Source organism: Schistocerca americana, chromosome 11 (assembly GCF_021461395.2).
Source record: "Schistocerca americana isolate TAMUIC-IGC-003095 chromosome 11, iqSchAmer2.1, whole genome shotgun sequence".
Classification (NCBI taxonomy): Eukaryota; Metazoa; Arthropoda; class Insecta; order Orthoptera; family Acrididae; genus Schistocerca; species Schistocerca americana.
This window is the reverse complement of record NC_060129.1, coordinates 76645199-76664178: the sequence shown is the minus strand read 5'-3', so window position 1 is coordinate 76664178 and position 18980 is coordinate 76645199. Positions and strand designations below refer to the sequence as shown.

At 39.9% G+C, this 18980-nt stretch overlaps 1 protein-coding gene across 3 annotated transcripts in view; it reads right to left on the bottom strand.

The window, feature by feature from the left end:
- LOC124553802 (sorting nexin-13-like) overlaps positions 1-18980 on the bottom strand; it is a 419627-nt gene that overhangs the window by 175059 nt on the left and 225588 nt on the right. For all 3 annotated transcript variants that reach the window (XM_047127777.1, XM_047127778.1, XM_047127779.1), the window contains 2 exons: positions 14688-14867; positions 9658-9875 (listed from right to left, as the gene is read on the bottom strand). In XM_047127777.1, coding sequence (XP_046983733.1) covers positions 9658-9875; positions 14688-14867 — 398 coding nt within the window. The remainder of the gene's footprint in view (positions 1-9657; positions 9876-14687; positions 14868-18980) is intronic.

Sequence of the window (18980 nt, the reverse complement as noted above, 5' to 3'; positions counted from 1 at the left end):
TAGCAAGATCACTCTTAAGTAGCGTGAACACACAAATAAGAAAAGTTAATGGTTTAAATAAATAAAGGATACATAGTGTTGCCACAAGAAAAACAAAGCTTTCACATATGATATTGGTCTCTAAGATTAACAAGCTGCAAGAGAAGCTAAGCTTACTCATGTAATGTTGACCTTTCTTGTGTATGTTACACTTTAAGATACATCACACAAATGTTCCAGTAAAATTTTTAATAACGACGTACATGTCTGATCTTCTGGGCTCGATTTAAGAAATTCATCGTACATTCTCGCACATAGTTCATCTTGCGTAAAAGGAAATTTACTTGGAAAGTAACACTTTTCAAACCACCATTCGCAATATTTTCCTGTGACCTGGTAGAAATTGGTACATTTCAGCAGTTGCCAGAGAGCGCCAGATAATAGGCGTCACTGCACTAGAGAAGCTACGATGACGCAGGAAGCCCGCATGTTCGTACGTGTAAAACATTAAAAGATCTTGCATTATGTCATAAAAGAAAGAAGACATCAGAGGATACTTCAAGAGCATCGGAAATTCGTGAACCATACTAAAATGCATAATTCGGCTTAAAGTGCACATTCATATGTCCAGATTCAGATGTAAATTTTCTTGAGCGCCAGTACTGTATTATACCATGTTTGGTTCTTTATTATGGCAGAATGCCACACGAGCTGAAAGATGGAAAACGTATGCTTGAAATGCAGTGAACACTTGAAACTAGCCAGCAGTGTGAAATTAAACACTTCATTTCATATCAATTGACTGCCTCAGCGCAAAAGATTAATAAAAGCCAAAGCTCTTTAGCACACCGACAAAAATAACTTCATTGTTCTGCAAGGCGATTAATGCTTGACTGTCAGAAATGTGGAAATAAAACCTGAAACTAATAACATATTTTAGCCTTCTGTAATTATGGGAACGTATTTTAATAAACACAGGTCATGTGGGGACTACCCACCACCCCACTACAACTCAGACTGCTCTGTTCATCAGCCCGGATCTATGATATTTCCGAACCGGGGCAATACTAGACAGTGGCGCCCAGCCACACATCTGTAGCCAGGAGCGGAAGAAGGTACTACTCATATGCGACTCAACTGCGCATGCTCAAGAGCCCACCCGCAACTGCTCAAACGAATCTAATGTAAAAAGCTGTCACGTCACGCTCATCGGAGGCAATTTGTTGTTGGGAAGCATTGCATGGTCTTCCTAAAGCCTTTGACACCCTTTTCTGTTGGCAGATGCTTGTATGAATACTGTGTTTTGTTGTATATGGTGCTTTTCCTTTGCGACTTAACTTTTATTTTCATTCCCCCCCCCCCCCCCCTCGTTGGTTTTTTGTCGCTGCAGTATTATCCTGCAGTAGCGGGATACAGTAATATCCTTTGTAGAGTATTGGTTCTTACCAATCAAAATCACAAAAATTGGACTGAAAGCTAAAACAATGAAAAATTCCCGGAATTCTAAAAAATTCCTGGTTTTCTCCCGGATGAAAATATTCAAGGGCTTTTCCCGGATCTCCCGGGTCGTATACACCCTGTATGAGGATTATAAGTGGCTGTATAAAGACAACCACACTATACTGGTTCCCCACACTTAGCCATACAGCTCCGAAGCTTCAGTGAATGAATACACAAGAGTAATGAGTAATCCGCTACTTCCATCCACAAAGATGCTCCAATTTTGTAAACAGTTCAATTTCACTCTTGAATTTTTTTTATTGAATAGTTTCTGCAAAACCATTCGAGAAAGATTTCAGAGTGTATGCCTCAATTCTGTCATTGCCGACTGGCCGAAAGGTGGCAAACACTTGTCGGCCTCCCCTTCTGCACAAACGAATGAACGAACCCGCCCAGTACTTCGAATGAAAATTCGTCACACCATGTCGGCCACTGTATGCTGCACGTGCTATACAACCCCTATTGGTGTCCAGTAATAGGTCTTTGGATACTTTTCATCAGACTGTGTATTTTGTATTCCTGCATGTTTGGTTAAACACAAAAACTAGACCATAAATAGAGGAAAACAGAACAATTCATATCAAACAAAGGAAAATCCGGGATGGAATAATGACAATATTATGAAAAGGACAGATTGCTACTCATCATACAGCAGGTGTGTGTGTGTGTGTGTGTGTGTGTGTGTGTGTGTGTGTGTGTGCTATTTCAGAAGAAGGCCTTCTGGCCAAAAGCTTGCATGCTTAGTAGTCTTTTTGTTGTGCCCATCCGAGACTCAACATCTACGCTACATGGTGAGGAACAATCTACACTTTTCATAATATTGCCAAAGTAATTTATACAGTTAATAGCCATTCCTACCATTACATTTGGAACCATTTGGTGCAATCAAACACAAATCGGATTACACGATCAAATCTTCCACTGGCACCTAGAATTGTGACCAGCAGACTCACAAGACTGATAAATGAAGTATTATTTGGCAAAAGGTATAAAACTTGCACGAAAGAATGTGTGTTTAACACATGGACCAGTAATACAGTTGTTCTCTTATTCATTATATACATGCAAAGTAGAGTTTCACTGAAGTGATTAAAACACAGCAGAGTGGAACAGCCTGTGACAATGTTCTGAACAATTTGATCACTGCGACTTTTGATACTGGACTGCTGCAATGTGGATACATAAAAAATTACATGGCATTTCCACACATTGACCTTGTCATGCATGCACCCTCTTCCATTCCACTGTGTTTTAACACACTGTAGACACAGCCCCAGTAGAGCTCAGACAGCAGCAGTTAGTCACACAGATGATGCCCAAATTGTGTGCACGCTGTGTTTAAAAATTCACATCTGAGATTGTGCCTTCTGATGGTAGCGGTGTACACTGTGCGACGATGGGTCTCTGCACTGCCTTACCACACAGTTTTGGAACTCTGAACTGTGTGCACTCTGCAAAAGCAAGCTACGTTTTTTGCTCGTGTAGAGCAGACATTGAGTCGCAGACATGGACAATGAAAACACTATTAAAACACTTAAGCTTTTGCCAAAAGCTCCTCTATGTGCTGAATAGTAATACATCACTTTCAAAATATTATTGTTATTCCATCCTGGACTTTACACTATTTGGTTTTGCTGTATGCTCTGTGTCCCATGCTGCGTTCGTCTGCTACCTGCATCTTTGTTGACTGACCTTCATACTCGACACAGTTTTGACACTGAGAATTTTGGCGACAGAAATATTTTCCAATACCCTGGAAGAATAAATTGGTGATTCAGGTTCAGAAAGGGAAGCCGACAAGTCTAATACTGATCCAGATTTCTGTACGGCTGAGTGCTCTGGTAAGCACTAAATAAAAGAAAATAACGTAGTGAAGGATTTGAAATATTGTACCATCCAAATGATACTGCACCAGACATGTCTGTAAAGGGTGTTCTGATTTCAGTAACAGCCAGAAGCAAGAAACATGCTGAAAACAAACATACCAGTGGTAACCAAATTTGGTTACAACTCTGTGTATGCCTGAATGTTTCAAAAGACACCACAATCAGGAAAATTATATGTAAACACAGTGTCTACAAGTCTTTTTTTTTTCCTCTCCAGAATAAAAACATGATTCCATAAAATAGTTTACATTAAGTGCTAAATTTAATATTTCATTGTAAAGATTTTTAATATTAGATACGCCAGGTTTTATCATTTGAAGTAAAACTTCAGACACATTTATTGCACTCACAAAGTAATGATACCAGAAAAAGATGTTAAAAACATCAGCTCAGCAGCCCCATCCAGCATGGTTGAGGCCAGTGACTTCTTGTTGTTGTCTTCAGTCCTGAGACTGGTTTGATGCAGCTCTCCATGCTGCTCTATCCCGTGCAAGCTTCTTCATCTCCCAGTACCTACTGCAGCCTACATCCTTCTGAATCTGTTTAGTGTATTCATCTCTTGGTCTCCCTCTACTATTTTGACCCTCCACACTGCCCTCCAATACTAAATTCCTGATCCCTCGATGTCTCAGAACATGTCCTACCAACCGATCCCTTCTTCTACTCAAGTTATGACACAAGCTCCTCTTCTCCCCAATTCTGTTCAACACCTCCTCATTAGTTACGTGATCTACCCATCTAATCTTCAGCATTCTTCTGTAGCACCACATTTCGAAAGCTTCTATTCTCTTCTTGTCCAAAGTATTTATCGTCCATGTTTCACTTCCATACATGGCTACACTCCATACAAATACTTTCAGAAACGACTTCCTAACACTTAAAATCTATACTCTATGTTACAAAATTTCTCTTCTTCAGAAACACTTTCCTTGCCACTGCCAGTCTACATTTTATATCCTCTCTACTTTGACCATCATCAGTTATTTTGCTCCCCAAATAGCAAAACTCCTTTACTACTTGAAGTGCCTCATTTCCTAATCTAATTCCCTCAGTAGAACCTCACTTAATTCGATTACATTCCATTATCCTCATTTTTCTTTTGTTGATGTTCATTTTATATCCTCCTTTCAAGACACTGTCCATTACGTTCAACTGCTCTTCCAAGTCCTTTGCTGTCTCTGACAGAATTACAATGTCACCGGCCGAACCTCAAAGTTTTTATTTCCTCTCCATGGATTTTAATACCTACTCTGAATTTTTCTTTTGTTTCCTTTACTACTTTCTCAATATACAGATTAATGTGTTAAAATTTCATTGAAAATGCAATAAAATCATCTCGGTTTACAAGCCGCAGCATATCAAATAAAACACTCGAGCTTTCGATAGCTGTCATCACCGTCGTCATCAGGAGGTGTGACACCACTCAGTCCCGTGACAGGATGGAGCTGCTACTAGCTGCCAAACTCACCTTCCACGTATGAGCCACTTCGGTTCTCTCTGGAAGGTTCCAGGCATTGCCATTACAACTATATAAGCAGAACACCTTGCCAGTCCTGGCAGTCATTGATTTCAAATTAAAATGAAACAAGCCCTTAGAACACCTTCTTTCCCGTTAACAATGAGATCGACACCACACCAGTTTCTTCACATTATGACTACATTTCCAAGGTTAGACAAAATCAGATACACAAACACTACCAACTTTGTCAGTGCAAGGAGATATAATCCACACTGTAATTAAACTAATACTATCACATAACAGAAAAATGCCATGTGTCTGTAAAATAATTTCTCTTTTATTTTCGTTTTTATGATCAGAGGAAAAGCAGAATGCGTTATAACTTTTTTGAATGCATTTAAGCACTTCTGCATTTACATTTCTAAATCACATCTGTCACACATCGATTCAAAGACTGATTAATGACCAAATTTGACTAGTTTAATTAAAGACAGAAACGCCAATTATTCTTATGTTTTCAGTTATCTTCTTTATTATATAAATTAAGCACAACTAACCGAATAGCCGTATAATTCCAAGAATCAAAGTTATTGTAACAAAACTGCTGAATCGACTAGTAAATGTGGTATTAACCACATATTCGAAAGAGTCTGTTTTTGTGTGCAAAGAAGAGGAAATTGCTCTGTCAGTTCATCAGCGATGTCAGTGACAGGAGTTAGTAGCTCGTTATGCTTCACAATGTTGCACGGCGAACTGTGTTTTTATAGATTATGATTGAGATACAGTAGTAATGAGAAAATGACCTGGCTTTTGGAGAACAGAACTGGCACTGCAGTTGCCGTGAGTTGAGAAGCTAGTCATCACCGTCACACAACCGACAACCATGCATCTGGAGATAAAGCTGTCAACACTGCAGCCGCCTCCTGTGACTATTATTCAAATACAAATTAATGTTCTTCCCGCTTAACGAGAAAAAGTTGTGTACATTTTATTACAGTCAGTTCGTGTTTGTACTTTGACATTGATACAACAATTATGTACATTGGTATAAATGTGTAACAGCACAGGGCTGATAGGCAATAAAGTCACGTGCCAGAGTTGTTTAACGGAAGAGTTTTGCCTGAAACACTATCTTAAATGACACTTTGACAGACGTAAACTGTAAAATGTAAATGTTGTGTGACTAGGGCCTCCTGTTGGGTAGACCATTCGGCGGTGATTAGGACAACACAACACCCAGTCCCTGAGTGGAGAAAATCTCCGAGCAAGCTGGGAACAAACCCAAGCCCTTGAAAACAGTAACTGTGTGAACTGAAAGTTTTTGTCTACTATTATGCTACTTGGGAACTGATGTTACTTGACACTGACTCTTTAAACATCTTATGGGGACAATATGCCAGGCAGCATAACTCAATTTCCCAGAAACTTCGCTTAGTAGAAGAGGAATCCAAATACATGAACACGTTTCAGCTTATCCACAGACACTCTACCACTTCTGAGGAAATGGCTGTTGAAATTTTCAATGTAATATACATGCCTTTTAGTGGTCGATGTTCGAATCCGATAATTTCTTTTATCTACTCATGACCACAGAAGATTACTACACAAATGTTCCTTACAAGGACACTATGTTAACTGTAAAATTACAGCTGTGTTTCACAATAAGAATGTGTGTGTGTGTGTGTGTGTGTGTGTGTGTGTGTGTGTGTGTGTGTGTGTGTGTGTATTTTCAGAGGTTACAAGCTTTTTAAATTCTCATACTCTTCTATTTCATTCTTAAAGCAATTCTTAATTGTTGCATTATATTCTCAAGTTTACTCTTCAGGAAGATTTTGTGCTTTCCCTCGGATGATACCAACCGTAGAAACATTCGAAACACCAAGAGCATGAGGCAAAGGCAGATTCCCCACAGCAACATCTCTTCGCCTAAATCACACTCGGGAAAGAAATGTTTTTAGCATTGCTGAAGATTCATGTGTTGGCAACAATTTTGTGGCAAACCACACATAATGGATCACTTTTCCAAAAACTGCAACTTGCAGTTGATTATGCATCACAATACATTACAGGAATTTCACAGAAAGCAATTTCAAAAAATTTATTTAACTCATTTATTTTTTTAATTCATTCACCAGACACATTATCAGAAGTAGATCAATAAGGACAATGTTATTTCAATACACACTGGAAAACACTAGTATAATAATTGCATTTCACACACGTGGCAAAAAAGTGTGAAGCTGCAGTGCTAGCCACTATGCTATCAGTTGAGCTGAATGTATTGACACTGAAAGGCATCTAAATTCCATTGAAAACTTTGATGGTCATTTTCTCACAAATGTTTGAGTATCTACGGATAAACCGAGATGCGTGTTCGCTTACTTTGTCTCACCTTCTACTGAGCAAAGTTTCTGGGGGGTTGGTTGGGTTGTTTAGGGGAAGAGACCAAACAGCGAGGTCATCAGTCTCATCGGAGTAGGGAAGGAAGTCGGCCGTGCCCTTCCAAAGGAACCATCTTGGCATTTGCCTGGAGTGATTTAGGGAAATCGCACAAAACCTAAATGAGGACGGCCGGACGCGGGATTGAACCGTCATCATTAGTGAAAAATATTACTTGCAAATACTCTCCTTGTTTGGATAAAATGATTTTTAAAACATTTTAAAGTTACGTATTAATCAGAGAGTTTACGATACTTGTTGAAATCTTAACTGATTTTGATATTGGGTATAGGGTCTACTGTATTTACTCGAATCTAAGCCGCACTTTTTTTCCGGTTTTTGTAATCCAAAAAACTGCCTGTGGCTTAGAATCGAGTGAAAAGTAAGCGGAAGTTCTGAAAAATGTTGGTAGGTGCCTCCACAGCTAACTTCTGCCGTCTAATATATGTAGCGCTACACAGTCATGTTTTGCAGGCACAAAGATAAATACTGCCGCCAAAACCTATGCATCAGTAAAAAAAAAAGGTGGAAGACGAGCTTTATTTCTCTGCCCCAAGTTTCGACCACTGCATTTTCATACATTATCCAATGAAGTAAATACAAATTCCGTATTGTTCATCTTCGAATGTAGCAGCATTTCAATGTACTACGAAAATATGTTCTGAATTTTTTCCTACCTGTGAGACGAGATGGTTGCTAATAGGAACTTTTACGAATTGTAAATCACATGCAGTATTCTCTTCACCAGAAGACTAATACAAATATAAACATTTTGCCACGTATTCTTTCGTGTTTGCTGCTATCTCATTTAAATCCTGTCTGCCTAATAAACTACAAAACTAGAGTGAGACAACAGCAAATGCGGAAGAATATACATATAATGTCATGTTTATATTTGTATTATTGTTATGCCTAATAGTGATACAGTCAGAAATGAAGCACGGCAATTGACTTGATTTTTAAATCTAAGATGACTATAATTTTTGTGCAGAATGTAACATACTAAAGAGGCGTCTGCAAAGATTTTCAGCCGGAGAAAATTTTTCGCTAAACTCTCATTCAGAACATCTTCTATCATACGCAGTCAATTATTTGGTTCTTGTTGATCATTATCAAAGAAAGCAGCAATGTAAGTAACAACAAATAGCAGTCTCTTGCTATTGTTTCGCTATGAGACAATTCATCTTTTTTTTTTATTGTAAGCGGCGACAGTGCGCACAAAAGCAAGCCATGCTGCGAGCAGCAACAGGTCATAAACACTCATTATCAGAATGCGACAAACAATGCATGACACAGTACAATAATGCATTTTTAGCTTAGAGTGGCGTAAACACCTATAAGAAAGAGAACAGCACTTATCAGATCAAAGAAAAATAAGCAATCAATTCAAACCAGACGAAGCACATGAAAAAGGAAGGGTACCCGTATAAATACCAACGGAGTGCCTGACGCATAGCAATGGCTGCCTGGTAAAAGCTTAACTGCTAAGCTTACGACTTGAACCAAACTACTGTAGCTGTATCGTCATTCATTCGACCTAAATTGTGTCTCATATTACAACTGACCAACTTTGTTTCGATTTGGAGGTGCAGCCTAAAACTTTTCTCTCCTCTTGAATTTCGAGTCTCAAATTTCAGGTGTGGCTTAGATTCAGGAAATTTTTTTTCCCTTGATTTCGAGTCTCATTTTTTAGGTGCAGCTTAGATTCGAGTGCAGCTTAAATTTGAGTAAATATGGTATGGACAGCCTAGAAGCTAGTAACATTGAAGTTACATCACATAAAACCTCACTTGCAGTACTAAAAGAATATTCCTCATTAATGGTATTTGATTCGTTTTGTGTCTCTGACCCATTAACTCTAGGACCTTCAGTGTTAAAACTTCAAGGAAAGATAAAAGCTATTGTCCTCAATGGTTGGAGGCTTGCACACTATAACAAAAGTCATTTTTTTTTTTACTTAGATGTCTAAGAGATAATCGATGAAGTGTAATCTCGAAAGATATCTGGACTGACTAAATACAAGTTTGCAGAATTATCCAGTCTACGTAACTGATGCAAATCACTGACAAGTAGTTGTACATATACGACAAATGTAACTAAAACCAGAGCAAACAATTGACACACACAGTCCGGTAGACACACTACTACACGAAACCACCACAAGCTGTCTTTGCATTTGTTAGCTATTACACAACCATCGTACTAATATTCAAAGTTTTACAGGTAAATGAGCTCAATGGGTAGTAGACTGGCTTACTTGCCTCACGATAAAATATCTCAAATTTGTAAAGACTGCGACACGTCGCTCATAAAGTGACCTGTGCGCAACCTCCGCACCTCACCGTACAAGAGACTTATTGGGCTATGCTCTCGGCCTTCTGGCGGGTGCCTTACCTTTTCAGAGAGGTACTGCTCGAATATGCTGTAGGCCGCCTCACGCATGCTGTCGGGCTGCGGGGGCTGGTGTGCCGGGGGCGGAGCGTCACCCGCCTTCCTGCCGCCTCCGGCCACGATGCCCCCGGACGGTGCTGCCGCTCCCGCCACCGTCACGCCAGCTCCCATCTTGTGCAGCTCTAGGTCCGATATCTGCTGCTCGGCCGAGACTCTCCAACCTGAGAGGTTATAGACACACTGCAGGTTACCAACTACGCATCAATCACTGCTTTACTGTAAGGGCAAAGGTGTCATTTGTGGTCTCTGTAGAGTGACAGTGGTGAACAGCAGTTTTGATTGCCCTATGTTTGGGGATGCAGAAAACAGGTGGGGGCAGGGAGTGGGAGGTGTAGCAGGGTAGGAGTGGGAAACACTTCATAGTGTGCCACCTGTGGGAGTGTTAAGGGGGGAAGAGTATATTGGGGGGGTGGGGTGGGGGGGGGTTGCACTACAATGCAGAATTCTCCCAACCCCATGCACTGTGGTATTCTGCTGCCCACGCAATGAACACAATACCCGTGTCTGCACCAATTCCACCCCTGTTCCAAAGCCCTTCCCCCCACAGCTCATACCCCTGTAATAAACATAGCTGCAACACCTGTCCCACACATCCAGCCACTAGTACCTACTCCAGTCCCGTCTCGGGCATCTTCTGTCCCGTCAAAGTAGGGCAACCGGTGAATGCAGTCACACAATCTACCAACCTATCTCCAATCACTGTGTGGCAGTGTGCACTAGCACGACCACTAAGAGCTGTCTTTCCACAAAAATGGCAACTGCAAAACTGTGACCGAGAGCAGAATCGACAGGCCTGTTACCGAGCGTGCTGCTCTACACGGCGTGCTCTATTTCCGACAGCTGCTTTGCGACCCGTTTCTGGTAACAAGTGATGACCTACTCTCCTTTATAACCTTCGATATGGAGCTATTTGTAGATGACAATACCTTCCTAAATTATAACAATCATCTGAATAAGCTAAAAGAGTTTCTTGACAATACGCTGGCCCAAGCATCATATTGGTTTGGCTCAAATGGATTTCTCCTGAATAAGAATGGAACACCAAACACGGTATTTAGTCCAAAGGACAAAGGCTCTTTTAATAATACTGGTTATATAAAAGTTCTTGGGAGTATACTTAGATGACAAACTGTCCTGGGAGCAACACACAAAATACATTAGCATTAAATTGTCTATAGCAGTTTATTAATTAAGATGTCTTATGGAATGTGTAATAGCCAAGTGTTAAACTATACAAAAGGAATCTGCATGAAGTAAAATGTAGAAATAATATTCACAGTCACAACACAAGAAAAAATAAGTCTATATGTATGTCATACCATACACTGCCAAAGACAATAAATAGCTATAAGCTAGTGGGCCATAAACTATTCAATAAATTTCCACAAGTGGCACATCTTCTAAAACATGTTTTTAGGAAAATATTAAATAAATTGCTTGTTGCCAACCCCTTTATGAATTAAGAGCATTTGTCGACTAAGACATGGAATTTTAAGCTAACAACTGACACGCTGTACTGTTCTATTTAGTAATGTAATAATTACACTGTATAAAATATTTGCCTATTGCTGTCCATTCTCATTACCCCCCCATAGCCTCAAACTTTGCTATTCCCCATCTGCCTGTATCTCCTTCCCTGCTCCCACATGTGCCTTCTGTCACCCCCCCCCCCCCCCCCCCACCTCTCCCCTGCACACTGCCTTCACCTTCTCTGTTCCTGCTTTACCTCCCACTCCATATCTCTTCTTCCGTACCTCCACTACCCACCACAGTCGAGATCACTACTCATTGCAGTCAGACTTTGTGCTCATTCCGTAAAAACAGAACCCTTATAGAATCTCTTTGTTGTCTGTTTGTCTGATCATCCATCATCCATGTATCAATCCGAACTCAGGAAGTGATACACACATTACATTCAAATTGATATCAAATACTTAGGTCTATGGTCCCTTTACACTGTAACAAATTTAAGCTTGTAAGTCAATGCAATCAAAAGATACAGCCATTTATGTCACACACTTTGATATCTTGCCAGTATCAATTCCGATCACATGGGAAAAATAATCAAAATTCTCAATTCCCAGGATGGATGAACCATCTACAGACCCACACATCATAAAGTTTGTACGGACCCCACAGTGCGCAGAACCCACTTGCACATACACCCAGGTGTGCACGTAAATGTTTCAATAAAATTTCAGGGTATGAGACGAAGACTGTTTGACAATTTCTGGGCTATGGGTGATACTAATCGCCAAAATAATTACCTGAATGGTTTATGCACGTATAATTCAGTTAACTGCCGATGCCCAAGAGATGGCTCTGGTTCTCAGAAAAGCTGTATTATGAATATCGATTACATGTGAATGGAAACTGTGGAATAGTATGCAAGAAGTTTTTCTTGAATACTTTTGACATTTCTAATGGACGACTTCTCTAGGCTTTTAACAAAAAGCGAGGAAGAAGGTACACCTCACCTTGATGGAAGGGGCAAACATCAGAACAAATTCTCTGTACTGGGAGGTCTGATCAATGATGTAAAGGAACACATGAAAAGCTTTCCAGTTTCCGAGAGCCTTGATGCAAGGAAGGATAATCCCCACAAAAGGTTTTAAATCCTGAGCTGTGTGTGGCCAAAACATAAGATTTGTACAAAGACAAATTCATATCTCAGAATAAAGAAATTGTGGGGGACCACATCTATCGAAAAATCTTTGACAAAGACTTCAATCTGTCATTTCGACCACCACATTAAGGCACTTGCTCTTTTTGTGACAAACTGAGCTTTGAAATGGACACTGCTACCGATGCAGAAGAAAAAAGAAAGCTTCAAAAAGAGGAGCTTCACCTTAGGAGGGCTGAAGCTGCAAGAACAGCAATGGTGACAGACACAGCATGTAGCAAAGAGGCAGATTCCCAGATGTTCATGTTTATCTTTGACCTGCAAAAAGCACTTGAATTTTCTAAACTGACAACAACCATACCATACTACAAAAGAAACACATACGCGTATAATTTTGGATGCCACAATTTAACTGGCAGCAAAATCCCTATGTATTTTTGGGATGAAACATCTGGATCAAGTGGTTCACAGGAAATTGGTACATGTTTATTGAAAAGTATGTCACTTTTCAAAAACAGGTAGTTGCGTACAGTGATACGTGTGCTGGGCAAAACAGGAACATAAACATTGCCCTAACACTAATGAAAGTGACACAATCTCCTCAATTTCATGGTAACATTACTGATTTAAAGTACCTGCTCCCAGGTCACTCATACCTGCCAAATGACAGGGATTTTGACCAGATAGAAAAACAATTAAATGAGAAAGAGTTTGTTTTCCCCAGATATTTTTGAAACAATTAGGAAAACTGGCAGAAAAAATAAATTTGTACGCGCAGGAATGAAGCATTCTGACTTTTTAGCACTGAAACAGTTACAAAATGCAGTGGTAAGAAGGATGCAGAATGAGGAGTATGTTCAATGTAATTGGCTGAAAATAAAATGGATGTGTTTTGAGAGACAGAAGCAACACAAAATGCTCTACAAGAAAACACTGAATGATGACATTGACTTTCACGTACTAAACTTTGCTCCAAAACATAGTAGAGGGAGACCACACGCGTATGGTACTATTGCAGTTTCACAACTTTACCCACACATGAGAAAAGTGCTGAAAAAGAAAAAGCAGGATATGCTTGATCTGCTCCCTTATATTCGAGCTATCAAACATAGTTATTTACTTGCTCTACAAACCAAAAACAGAGGTCTGGAAGAAGAAGAAGAAGAAGAAGAAGAATGTAATCCTTAGTTTTACAGAAACCAATTGACCTGAAACATATCTGACTGTGTAATTCAATTATACATGTGAATTTAATAAGAAGGTGTACATTAAAACTGCAATAAAAATTATTTGCAATGAAAGAATTAACAGGTTTATATACAATGTTCAATTTATTTTATTTCAATAGTGGTACAGCTCTATTACCACCACTTTTCTGCCTATAATGCTGCTGAAATTAATGATCCAAACAAATAGAAAGAAAGGGCTTCAACCAACGTTAATGTGGATAAATCAATATACCAATGCTCACATTCCTTACAGTACAATGAAATTATAGCATTCTTCATTTATTTTCTGTAGTCCACTTTCTTCATCACAATAATGAGCCAATTACACACAAAATTACGTTTACGTCAACATTTATGATAATTATTTTGTCGCACCCCCCCCCCCCCCCCCAATCCTGAATACTGAACTACATTTACAATGTCTATCATACCACTTTCTCTTATCTTTATTAGTTTCTACTACTATCATTGTAACATTTACATGTCTATGCTACACTACACCAAGTTTTCCTACAGCGTCTTCTTGCACTCTCAGTCGGGTGTCCCTTTACAATGGTGGATGAAGCTCCATAGATTGTTATTATTGTAATTGCTTTTTACTAAATTCACAATTGTTTTTATCAGTTATTCTTATCAGTGCACACATCAGTGTTGTTGTAAGTATCAGGGCACCAATACTCACTGGTACGAGTATCACAGAAGTGCCTCATTCTCCCGCTGTGGTGGATGGGCTTACGTAACTCACAGTATCACACCTGTACACCCACGAACACTGAGTAGTACAGTTTGTTTACCGTCAAACATACACCTTAGGCATTGTTGTACAATTCATTCGTCATTTGTATTCGACCACTATTAAATTATGATGCTTACAGCACCATTTATTGTTACAGTTTGTAACTATTTATTTTTGTTCTACCACACGTTTTCCTCCTTCTCCGATAACATCCTGCTGCAATGCGATGTCATTCTGACCAATATTATTTCTACAGTGGTTTGAAAGTTTAACTTTAATTATAATCACCCTGTGTATCACAGATGTTTGAGACTTGCAGAAGTCTCTGGGACCGTGTAGTTTCATTTCGTTACAAAGATAGTAAACACGGTGAATCGCAACTCACCTTCGACATTCAGGTAGAAGAAGAGATAGGCCTGTGCCCCGATGCTGGTCATGTAGTCGATGAAGTAGGAGAGTGCCACGTTGTTCTTGAGCACGACGTCCAGCGGTAGCGAAAAGAGCCGCACCCCGCCGGCTCCCCCAGAGGGCACCAGCCGCCCCCAGTCCAGCTGCGACGGCAGGCCTGCGCAGGGGCGAGTCTGAGCTCGAGACAGTCAGAAGCAGAGGGCGGCGTCAGAGCCGCCGGTCACACACCCATCGCACACACATCAAACACAGACGGGGCCCACAGCAGCATGCCACAACACAGCCGAGTAGCCGGGGGCGGCAGCGGAAACAGTGCACACACAAAATAAGGGGACTGACACCTTCGTGCAAGCAATAGGACACCAGCATTTATATTTCCATTACCTGTAACCAACCTCAGATCTCCAGAATGTATTTCCACTCTGCAGCAGAGTGCACACTGGTTTCAAACTTTCCAGCAGATAGGAATTGTGTGCCAGACCGGGTCACAAACTTCGGACCTTTCCCCTTTTCTGGGCAATGCTCTACAGACTCAGCTGTCTGAGCACGACTCACGACCCACCGGTAGCAGTTACTTCTATAAAATATCTGGGAGTATGCGTGCGGAACGATTTGAAGTGGAATGATCGTATAAAATTTATTATTGGTAAGGCAGGTACCAGATTGAGATTCATTGGGAGAGTCCTTAGAAAATGTAGTCCATCAACAAAGGAGGTGGCTTACAAAACACTCGTTCGACCTATACTCGAGTATTGCTCATCAGTGTGGGATCCGTACCAGGTCGGGTTGACGGAGGAGATAGAGAAGATACAAAGAAGAGTGGCGCATTTTGTCCCAGCGTTCTTTGGTAAGCGTGATAGCATTACGGAGATGTTTAGCAAACTCGAGTGGCAGACTCTGCAAGAGAGGTGCTCTGCATAGCGATGTAGCTTGCTGTCCAGGTTTCGAGAGAGTACGTTTCTGAATGAGGTATCGAATATATTGCTTCACCCTAGTTATACCTCCCGAGGAGATCACGAATCTAAAATTAGAGAGATTCGAGCATGCACGGAGGCTTTCCGGCAGTTGTTCTTCCCGTGAACCATACACTACTGGAACAGGAAAGGGAGGTACTCCGCCACACACCATTGGGTGGCTTGCAGAGTATAGATGTAGACCCGTCTTCGTGGCAAAGGGCACGAGTTCCCGACCTATCCGGCACGCATTTTATCTGCCGGGAAGCTTCAAACCGACGCCCCCTCCTCTGAAAAGTGAAAATGCATTCTGGTAACAATCCCCTAGACCACGATTAAGCAGCGTCTCCACAGTACCCTTTGATCAGGAGTGCTAGTCCAGTATAATATACAAGGAAACATCTGCAAAGTTTGGAAGGTGGGAGAAGGGGTAGTGTCAGAAGTAAAACTTTAGGGCCGGGTCACGCATCGTGCCCAGATAGCTCAGTCGGTAGAACACCTGCTCGGGAAAGCAAAATGTCACAGGCGCAAATCCCAAATCAGCACATAGTTTTAATCTATCAAGAAGATTTAGCATAACATCTACTTCTATGGGTACAGTTCTAATAGATTCCACAACAGTTTCAACACTCAGTGTGAGCTATTTCCAGGTTCACATCAGCAACAAAAAGCAGACAGTGTATGTTACCTTAAAACTTGAAATAGTCTTCACCAAACCAATTATTAGCAAACCGTACAACATATACACAATGCATGCATAACAAAGGTAAATTTCAAGAAACTACAATAGCAATTTTGAAAGTGCAACAATCAGGAATATGCACCACAGCACCAAACATTTACCGAGCAAAAATCGAGGCCCCAGCACGAAAGTCATTTGAGGAAGCACTTTTAAATATACGACACCACTAACTGTTAAATGTGAATGAAGTTCTTTTATCATACTTGTGTCTAACTGCTGTATCTAATTTGCAATCTGTATCCTTATAACATGAGCTATTTTGTTATGGAGAATAAACATTACTCTCTTATGATTTTTGTCTGTGCTCAGTTGGGTCTAATGTTTCTTTTTTTTATTTCCTACTGGTTTCAAAGCAATGGTGACTTCATCTTCAAACACTTTTGTCTTCACTTGGAATGATCAAATTGCAATTTAAGATGAACCTGAAACACAGCATATTTAATCCAACCATTTGCTACAGATACAACTCATCACCTTGTTATTACAAATACAGAATCGTGACTGCTACATAAATGCACATAAATTTATCGACTTTTACATTTAACAAATTATTTCACATGCTTATTATTACAGATGTACTGTCTACCACCATGAACATTATGCAGTAACTGTTTTCAGTTGTAGTTAGTTAATTCTGGAGATATCACGATTTTCAGATATAATTTCATTATCATGTAAAAATACACATGTCAAAATTGAAACCTCAGAACCAACAACTTAGCTTTGTAGACTGGCTGTTCACAATTCTGAAAAAGTGATTCTTTTAGGTCAAATTTCTGAAATTCCGAGATACCACCCTTTTCATACCTTGTAATATTTCGAAATCCCGTTCCAGTAATACTGACATCCAAAATCTTCTGAACATGATAATGTTCTTAGATCTCCAATATTTTGTTTTTTATAGAAAATATTCAAATTTTATAATGAAAAAAATCAGTAATAATGGCAGAAAACCTTTTGCAATCAACATTCATTTTATCATTATAATTGAAATTAGGTCACCATTATTTCAAATATGTTATCAAAACTCATTCAGATTTTAAACTTCTGTTAAATAAATTAAAGATGGCTGCACCCTTAGAAGCCAGGGAAGCTTTGATGAGCATGAAGTCATACATTACGATATAACAAAGCAGCACCTTGTGTTTCTTCATTTGTCACATGAAGTGGTCGGTACTAAAAATCTGGGCTGGTTACCTTTATAATTTCTCCCTTTTTCTTCGCTGATTAATATAGCTTGCTCTTGCAATTGACTGAAAACCATGAAATGAGTCATTGGCACCAAACAGGGAGACTGTAAATGGCCTGACATGAGGTTACATCAGGGCATTGGATTGTGAATTCATGAGAGCACATACTATGTCAGTAATAATAGTGAAAGCCTTTATAAACATTGTAAAGTGTACCACGCAGGAGTAATATAGAAAGTGTCAAGAACAATGTTATTGTAAGGACAACGGATGGTGAGCAAATTAAGAACTGAACCTTTAATTGTGTACATGTCAGTAAACGACCAGTGAGCAGTTATTACAGTGAACATATTTCGAGACTGTATAACTGAATAAATTACAATGCTGTATGTCCGTGTTTAACTGACACGTTTACAACTTCAAACTCCAGGGCACTTCTACGATCTAGATTCACAGTTCGCAGCGACAAATGGAAGACAGAGCAGCTTGGCATGGTAAGGAACACACAATTTGAAAACATTTCAGACTTGCCAATCTTATAATAAACACACCAGGGGATGCTGGAGTACATTAATTTTGCTTACTTGCAGTGGTATTCCACAGCAATCACAGGGCTAATGTATCATAGGGTGAAGCCACAGTTGCTCTGAAGTCAATAGTAAATATAGTACATATGAGGTATATTCAGCGAGTAAGTGTACTGGGACCATAACGGGCCATTGTTGGGGAGGTCCCCTTAACAGAGCGAGCATTGCAGGAACACTTTAGCACAAAACTCACATTGTTACGTCCAGTTGTGTGAAAGATGTCAATTAGAAATGTCACCCAGTTCAAGCCACACACTGTAGTCTGCTTCCTAATCATGGAAGGAATAATACGTACCAAACTTTTTTCGGAAATCAAAATGGTTTATGGTAAAATTGTCGATGACAGAATAAGAGTGTTTAAGTGGTGTATGGAATTTAGTGGAGAGAAGGAACATGTTGATGCCAAACAGAGGCATGGAAGACCTTTTTTGCTGAAAAAAAAAATCAAAGAAAATGTTCCTGAAGACTGCTAATTGACAGGGAATGAAATTTCTGCGATATATACACAAATCTTTAGAGCTGTCTCAAATCACACACTCATAGAAATGCTGATTACTGGTTACTTTGTGCAAGATAGGTTTCAAAACAGCTGACAGGGCAGTACGAGAAAAATTGGGTCAAAAGTCCCCGTGAGTTTCTCGAACACCTCGAATTGGAAGGTGAGGATTTTCTGAGCTCTACTGTGACTGGAGATGAAATGTGGGTGGCACATTACACAGCTGGCAGAAAAAAGCAGGCATCACACCAATTCCCCGCCTGCCAAAAATCTCAAAACCACAATTTCAGACAAAATAGACA